Below are 8,328 nucleotides of genomic sequence, written 5' to 3' on the forward strand. Positions count from 1 at the left end.
GAACATATATCGTTTGTTTTAGTTTTATGCATTATGCTGAATTCATTTTATAATGTGGTATCTCTACTTAAATAATCTGGGAACTTCTTCCACTACTCAATGACCTAAAGCAACCTGACTTTTTCTTCTTGCTCCATACATTTTCTGTTCATTTCGCAGGTGATGAATCTACTGGATGAAGTGAGACACTTTAATGAGCAGTCCAAATGTAGATAAACATGGCAGTTCTAATCCCTCAAAATCAAATAATGCCCTGTTTTATACACTGCCTCTGAGTGGAGGATAGGCCTAGGCTATATGTATAATGTGAGACACCTACTTAAATATGCCCCCCCTCCTCCACCACCACCTCCTCCCACTATTTTCTCTCTCTCTCTTTTATCCATTTCTCCACGTGGTACAGGAGTAAAGGCGGGGGGTGAAAGAGGGGCATTGTGCTGTGCAGCAGCGGATCCGGGGGTTCATAGTGAGAGAGGGGAGATGCTCACTCAACTGTGTCCAGCACGCCATTGTCAAAGATTCCCATCTATTCTCTGCCTTTTAAATAGAGCTCCAGTGTAAGATGCTTTTTTGGGGGGGTGGGAGGGGGGGTATTATACGCTTGGTGATAACATACGAAATAGATGCATGTGGAATGGCTGTGTGGCCCCACTTGCACACAACTCCAGTGCATTGTTGTTGATAATTGGCCCTATGGATATCAAAGGGCAGAAATATCGCCTGTTTACTCCTCATCCGGTACAATAACATCAGACGGATTTATGACTGATGAAAACCACCTGCAAGTCAATTAATGTGTCTATGATTTCAATATTTATCCACCGTGTTGATAATTAGAGAGTAGGTTAGCTACAGTAGCCTACACCTGGAGATCCTAAACCGATGTCACCTGATGGATGAGTCACCTGTTACATTTCTTTTAGACATGTTATTGCATCCTAACTTGACCATGATGATTGTATTCTCTTCTAGGGATGATTGAACATTGAATGAACATTTATGTTAAGCAAAATAGCCGATTCTAACTCCCATTTTTATTTGTTTTTAAGCCATCCAACAGCTTTGGCACCTAATTGTCATGTTTTATTTAAAGTTTATAGCTGCTGCGTGAGTGTGTAAAGAAAAATAAAGCTGGGGAGAAAGAAAAAGAGAACCAGGGAGGCTGTGTGTTACACGCCATTGAAATGCAAATATCATTGAAGAACAAGGAGTGGTTCTGTGTGTGTGTGTGTGTGTGTGTGTGTGTGTGTGTGTGTTTCCCTGTATGTGCATGCAGCGGGGCAGCAGTGGGAGAGGAGGGGCACAAATTGGACAAGTTTTTGGGGGAGAAGAGACTTTAGAAAACAGCCACACACACGCACTCACGGCAGCTTCATATGACACAGTGCAGACCTGCGGATTTCCAAACACCTATGTGCTGTTTTTTTCACTTTCTTACATAAAAAGAAACTCTTTCTACATTTAGAAATGATTTAACACATTTTTTAAATTTTTATCCCGGGACTTGCGGGATGTGGGCGACTTTTGAACTTTAGATGCTCGGATGGTTTCAGGAGCGCTTCCAAGTGCGCAAAAACGTGCCTACTGCCATTCAACCGACTGATGCCCCCCTCTCTGTCTGAGTCGCAGTGAATCATGTCACGCCGGAAGCAGAAGCGACCCCAGCATTTAGTTAACGCGGATCCGGGGGGCCCAAGGCTGCTATCTCAGGGTGAGTAAACATATTTACGAGTGTGAATGAGTTTTTGTCTTTAGTTTCTTGAAAGAGTGCAACCATCCTGCACCTTAATGGTCCTCATCACTGCATGCGGAATTCACTCAACTCTTAAAATCCTTAGAGAACTTAACAAAAGCAAAATTTTGGGTTTAGACGCAGGCCTACATGAATTGTGTAGCCTATATTTATTGTGTGGTTTCTTGTTGATAGCGGTAATTTATACATGTTTATTCATGCATGGCCACATTTTAACAAACGCACTTGAATTAACAGACTAAAAAGTTTAAGATCTAAGTTTGTCAACTAAAGTAACCCCTCCTGCTCAGTCATTCACTGTAATGGGCCCCACTAAATGGAGGCCTTAGGCACTTTGGTCGGGGCCAATAAACGTGTCCCTGTGAAATGAATAGAGTAGGATTAACTAACATACATCTGTGGCCATTTCCATGTGCTGTTTGTCCTCTAGGAAACCAACAGGCTGCTCAGCGCTGACTGTTGGAGGTCTTTGATTAGAATAGAGCGCTCTCTTATTTGTTAACAATAAGATGGGTAGGGGGAAGGGAAGGCAGAGTTTTTGGTAAAGATTAATCTTCCACTCTTCTCTTCTTCTTTTGCTCTTCTTCCATGCCTTTCTCTTTTATACACCCCTCTTCCCCCATTTTCCATCTTCTCAATACTTCCCTCCCCTTTCTTTCTCCCCCTTTCTCATCCCCCAGCCCTATTGACTGTATACTCCTACACAGTTGGGGGGTGGGGGGACTCAGATAGATGGAACAAAAAAAGATTCAGAGGACAGAGATTGCAATTGCACTTGTTCTGTGTTGCAATGGGTTATACCTTCAAGTGCACACACTAAAGACTCTGCAGGTAAACTTCCAGAAAAGACGTTTAGCCTGGGAGATATTTTTGTGTTTCCTGCAGGTTCAGGTTTGTTTATAAGTCACAGGGAAGGGATTTCACTGAGGTACAGTCTTTCATTCCATCACTATATCACTCCAGGAGGGAATAGTTAGTTTGTCTCTCCATTGTTGTTACCCTCCCCCCTTCTTTTTTCTTTTTACTCTTTCTCACTCTGTGCTCAAGATTCTGAAAGAATTTGACCCCTGAGCAGGAGAGGTCAGATTAGTTGACCAATCAGAGTGTCTGGACAGTGCCCAGAACCCTTAGCTTGGCCTGACCCTTGACCTCCAATGTGACGTAAGGGGGGGGAAGGGTGAATAGGGAGATGAAAGACGTAACTGCTGTAGGGAGGGGGTGGGTTAAGAGGGGTTATGGGTTGTCTTGGTGATGCCCATTGTCCTCTAAAATGTGTTGCCATAGCAGCAAGGTGGTCTGTAAGCTTTTTTGTGTGTGCAAGATGTTTGAGGAGTTTTGCTCCGGAGAGCACAGATTGAGACAAGACATTACAAAGACTCATGGACTGCAGAGTTTCTTGCACTTGTTTATTTTCTTGTTCAAGGCCATTTCCTAGCAGGCATTTCTTTTGAAGTTGGAACAAAATCTTTTGGTATGCACACAAATTTGCAAACTTAACTTGTAAACAATAAGTGGAACCAATGAAATAAATAGACCGTAACCAAAGTAGAACGTTTTAATTAATTTACATACCTGGTCTGAAATTGGACACTGGGTATTGTATAATAATGCCCCTGTAAAGAAACAGAATTTAAATTTTAAGTTTAAAACAAAATCTCTTTTTTTCTATCAATCCTCAGATGATCACCTGGGTATGAAGTCACCATCCACATCTCTTGGCTCAGAAGTGACCTCATCAGGGTCCTCCTCATCATCCCCCAATTCTCTCCAAGACTGCCAGCCACCTCTGGCCCCTCGCCCATCCCCTGGTGGGCTCCACGCGCCCTCCTTGCCCAGCGAGAGCTCGCCTCCTCCCCACTGGCCCAGCCACATCGCCCCCTTTACCATCTCCCTCCCAAACACCCACTCTTCGCTCTCCCCAGACTTTCCTCACCCCTCGCTGTCATCCCAGACTCACTCACCTCCTCCCCTGGGTCAAACCTCAGGTTCCCACAGCCTGTCCCACCAAGGAAATTCTCACTCCATCATGACCTCCCCACCGATAGGCAGCTCAGCCACCACTACTACCTCCTTCTCTTCCTCCTCCTCTTCCTCTTCTCAGTGTGTGCCGCCTCACCGTGACAGCTCCAGTCCAGGTCATCAGCAGGCCTCCAGCTCTCCGGGGCAGCATGGACAGATCCAGGTGTCACCAACCCTGGCAGTACTCTTAGAGGAGCTGAGGGTTTTACAGCAGAGGCAAATCCACCAGATGCAGATAACAGAGGAGATCTGTAGGCACGTTCTCAGGCTTGGCGGCGCGGTCTTTGGCCAAGATAATAACACACAGGCCAATGGTGCAGACAGCAACCAGAAGACCACAGGAGCAGCATCTTCGTCACCAACACACCCCTCCACTGCCACACCAGTAAGCACAGCCTCATCTCTTTTGACTGGTTTTCCATCTTCCCTCTTCCCCCAGCCATCTGTCTCCAAATCAGGTGCTTCACATGTCAAGGGCAGCAGAGCTCCATGCTCCTCTACCTCTTCCTCATCTATTTCATCCACTATCAGCTCCTCTGTTGCCTCCCTACACCCTCTGTCCTTGTCACTGGGCCTACCACCGCGCTACCTCCATGAGAAATCATCCAACACCTCTTCATTTGGTCATAGCAATGGTATCAGTTTCCCCACCCCTCCCCTTCCTACCACCAGCCATTCCCAGGAACTACAGCCCAGCTCCTCCCTGGGCTCTGCCTCCTCATCAGGACGTCCTCAACATGCGTGCCGTTTTTGTGGCAAGGTGTTAAGCAGTGATTCATCACTCCAGATCCATCTGAGGTCACATACAGGTGAAAGGCCCTACCAGTGTCCAGTCTGCTTGAGCCGTTTTACAACCAGGGGGAACCTCAAAGCCCATTTCCTGCGACACAGAGAGCAGAACCCAGAGCTGTCCCTCTCCCTGCTGCCCCCAGCACTGTCAGAGCAAACACAGAGTGCTCCTGCTCCCATCCAGAGAAGGAGAAAACGGCGGGCTGATGATGATGAGCCATTTAATGGAGTGAAAGGAAGTATTCCCGGGATGACAGAGAACATGGCATTAGGATTCTTGTCTGGTGCGTCCACTCGGCCCTCGCCTTCCTCTCTACCTCTGCCCCCCTCGGTGGACATGGCGTTGCTGTCCACAGCCCATTCACTGCTTCAGCTTAACAGAGCCTCGGCTGCAGCTGCTGCCAGCGCATCTAGCACTGGGCTGCCTTCCTCTTCATCCTCGTCTTCCTCCTCTGCCATGGGCAGCCAGTTCAAAGGAGCGAAGCAGCAGCGATTTGATGAAAACACACCTCCACACTCCTCCCTCCATACAACCTCCCCATACTCCCAACTGGCCCACCTGCCTAAGATTCTCTTCCCTGGAGGTACATCCCCTCATCACCTTGCACTTCTCCGGCCCCCAGGCCACCCATCCGCCTCCCACCTTACTTCGCATCATCAGCTACCCTTCCCCTTTCCACCTTTTCCCAAACCATCAACTTCCTCCCCCTCTTCATCTTCGCCAACCACCTCTACCCAGACCTCGGACACCTCCAAGTTGCAGCGCCTGGTACAGAAACTTGAAAGGCGGCCACAGGGAGGTGCCTCTTCTTCCTCTGCCTCTTCACAATCACCTGCTGAAGCAAATGGGGACACACATGGCCATGACTTGTCCACCACCTCCAGTGCCTATCGCAGGGAAATGTTGGCTGCTCTTGGCCTGAGCCCAAGTGCCAATGCTGTTGGACTAATGACCAGCCAGGGAGTCTTAGGTTCTGGCACTACAACTACCACGACTACCCATTCTCTGCCTACCGCCCAGGCTGCTAATCAGTGTGGAGTGTGTCTGCGTGTCCTCAGCTGCCCCAGAGCTCTGCGTTTGCACCAGGCCACACATCTGGGAGAGCGGCCATTCCCCTGTAAGCTGTGTGGTCGTTCCTTCTCCACTAAGGGCAGCCTCAGAGCCCACCTGGCAACTCACCGTGCAAGACCGGCCAACTCCCGTGCCTTGAACTCCTGCCCATTATGCCCACGCAAGTTCACCAATGCCTTGGTTCTTCAGCACCATATCCGCTTGCACCTAGGAGGACAAATACCACCTGACGAAGATATGCCTTCTGAAGACACAGCAGAAATGGAGAATGCTGTCATGTATGATCAGATGCCATCTATAGCCCAACAACTTCTTCCTCTGGCCTTAACAAAAAGCTCCAAGTCTCCAATTGATGCTCTCAACTCAGGTTCCACTATTAAGAAATCCACAGCTGTTGAGACCACTTCTGTGAAGACAGAGGAATCAGAGAGCTCAACACCCAGTGTTAGCCCACCCCTGACCCGTAATCCTCCCTCAGTGGGAGCCGAGGACCCCCTGCGTCTGGGAGACAACACCCTAGCTGATGGCAGCCCCGTGAATGGCTCCATATACTCTGAGGAGGAGACACATGCTGACCTGGGCAGCACCAGCCCTTTCAAAGCACCCTTACCTAGTTCTCATTCAACTGTAGTGAATGGAGACGCAGAGGCAGATGACACCCCTCTATCCCTCTGTGTTTCAAAGCCTGGAGTAGAAAATGATACGCTGCATACTGGGGTTAATAATGACGAAGCCTGCTCCACAGACAAACCCACCACAAGTCCTGATTCTAACCCCAAACCCCCAGCTGCAAATCCCTCACCTGCACTCACACCACCAGCCAGCCCCAAAGCTATCGCTGAAGCACAAGAGGCCTGTGGCAGTGTACCACAGGAGGCACAAGAGAGAGATGCTGCTCAAAGCAAAGTCAAGAGTGAGACCACCACACCCATAGAGCATTTGCCAGTGTTGGACCCAGAGCCAGAGAAGGATGCTCCAATGGAGGAGGGTTACAGTGTGCAAGAAAAGCCTTCAGAGGACCCAGAGCCCCCTGTCCCAGCACCGAACACCCAGCCTCCTCGCCCTGACAAACCCTACAGCTGCTCCCAGTGTGGAAAGGCATACGCCAGCCGTAGTGGACTTAAGGTAAGGGTTGAAGATATTGTGGATTTTTATGTTGTAATCTGAAGATATTAAAGTAGTAATACATTTTCGTGTCAAGTGAGGATTTCATCCTTCTGGGCTTGTGAATAAATTACTATTGTGTTGTGTTTCCCATCAACAGGGCCATATGAAAACTCACCCTGGAGCATTGACCAATACCCCCTCCAAGGCTCAAACCAATGACACTGACATTGTGGAGGATCACAGCTCACATTCGGCCAATAAGAAGCCGGGACAGCAGGAGGAAAAGCAAGGATTGGCTAAATCCTCTGAGAAAGATGACAGCACAGATCCTCTACCAATCAGTGTTGTTCCTAGTGTGGCGGGCGAGTCTATGGACACTACTGTGTAGAGTTAGTATCGTTAAGTGGCTGCAGTCAGTCTTTAAAAAAGGGTCCTGACAAGGGAATGTATTTTTTTAATAGAAAGAGATTTGTTTTCTAGAGTTATTAATTCAAATTCATGTTTACCTTTGGTATTAGGCAGATAGATCTAGTTTGTATTGTAGTAACATTGCAAGAGATTTGTGAATGTAGTACTTTAGCTATGTATTTTTGTATTTCAAAGACCACAGTGAGGCCTTATCTTACACACTTCACAGAATTGTCACAATGAGAATTAATTGTTTGCGCTTTCTTTGCTGACACCTATTTCAGCACATACTGTATAAGCTGATTTGAATAAGAGGGACGATCCAGCATTCTACAAGATGAACTCCATACCAAAACAGGCCAAATTAGTAATGGCCGATGTTTGTAAATATAAGCTGCGGTTACATTTTATGCCTTTTTATTGTTACATTCTCTTTCCTTTTTTTAATGCCATGCTGCTGAATGCATGTTTCTGATGTGCTGAGTTGCACTGTGAGTTGCACTGTGTCCTGTGCTGCCGAAACATCTTAAAAAAACCCGTTATTAATGATTACCACGATGATAATGATGGCGATGATTGTGTTAGATTATCAGTACTTTTGTGAACACTCCCTGTACTTATAGCTGTAACATTACCTTATTCATACTGATGATTGTAAGTTTTTTCTTGTTGTTGATGCTATTTGAAGGGTCAAACCAACAAGGATGAGCCCTGTTTGTTATAATTCTCCCTCTTCTTTCCTTTCCCCCCCTCTTCCCCCTGCTCTCCTCTCTCAAAGCACTTGAGAGTTTTATGCTCCTGCAGAAACTGTCTGCACTCACTGCATTCCTGCTTTGCCCAGTTTAGTATTTGTATGCTTTGTAAACTCTTCTTTGTAGCAATGACAAAATACGTTCCCATGCCTTCCATGTGATGTAAAAAAAGATAAATAAAACAATGTGAAGAAGAGACCCGTTTATTGCTCGTCTGTGGTGTTTTTTTTGTCTGGATTCAGTTTAGGCCTGCGTCTTTGTGAAGTCATTTATCTGTTTAAGTATTCTGTTTGCATGACTCCTATTCTGTGCGCCTGCATGTATGCTGTTGGTCAGTTTTGGCTTGTTTGTTCCAGCTCTGCGTGTCTGGATCTGGGATCCTTTGTCTGGGACGCTGGGCTAGCTGTCTACTAATTCTGCCTTTTTTT

The 8,328-nt window shown here is 47.0% G+C and overlaps 1 protein-coding gene across 1 annotated transcript; it reads left to right on the forward strand.

The window, feature by feature from the left end:
• Positions 1 to 1,356: 1,356 nt before the first annotated feature.
• On the forward strand, positions 1,357 to 8,063 carry si:ch211-212k18.5 (sal-like protein 4). Its single transcript, XM_039821288.1, has 3 exons — positions 1,357 to 1,711; positions 3,433 to 6,758; positions 6,898 to 8,063. The coding sequence occupies exons 1-3, from the start codon at positions 1,636 to 1,638 to the stop codon at positions 7,126 to 7,128; spliced, it is 3,633 nt and encodes a 1,210-aa protein (XP_039677222.1). The 5' UTR covers positions 1,357 to 1,635; the 3' UTR covers positions 7,129 to 8,063.
• Positions 8,064 to 8,328: the final 265 nt, after the last annotated feature.

The sequence above is a fragment of the Perca fluviatilis genome, chromosome 14 (assembly GCF_010015445.1).
Source record: "Perca fluviatilis chromosome 14, GENO_Pfluv_1.0, whole genome shotgun sequence".
NCBI classification, from domain to species: Eukaryota; Metazoa; Chordata; class Actinopteri; order Perciformes; family Percidae; genus Perca; species Perca fluviatilis.

Coding starts and splice junctions, on each gene's coding strand:
- si:ch211-212k18.5 (XM_039821288.1), top strand. CDS start 1,636: ATGTCACGCCGGAAGCAGAAGCGACCCCAGCATTTAGTTAACGCGGAT. Junction 1,712..3,432: donor CCCAAGGCTGCTATCTCAGG/GTGAGTAAACAT, acceptor ATCAATCCTCAG/ATGATCACCTGGGTATGAAG. Junction 6,759..6,897: donor CCAGCCGTAGTGGACTTAAG/GTAAGGGTTGAA, acceptor TCCCATCAACAG/GGCCATATGAAAACTCACCC.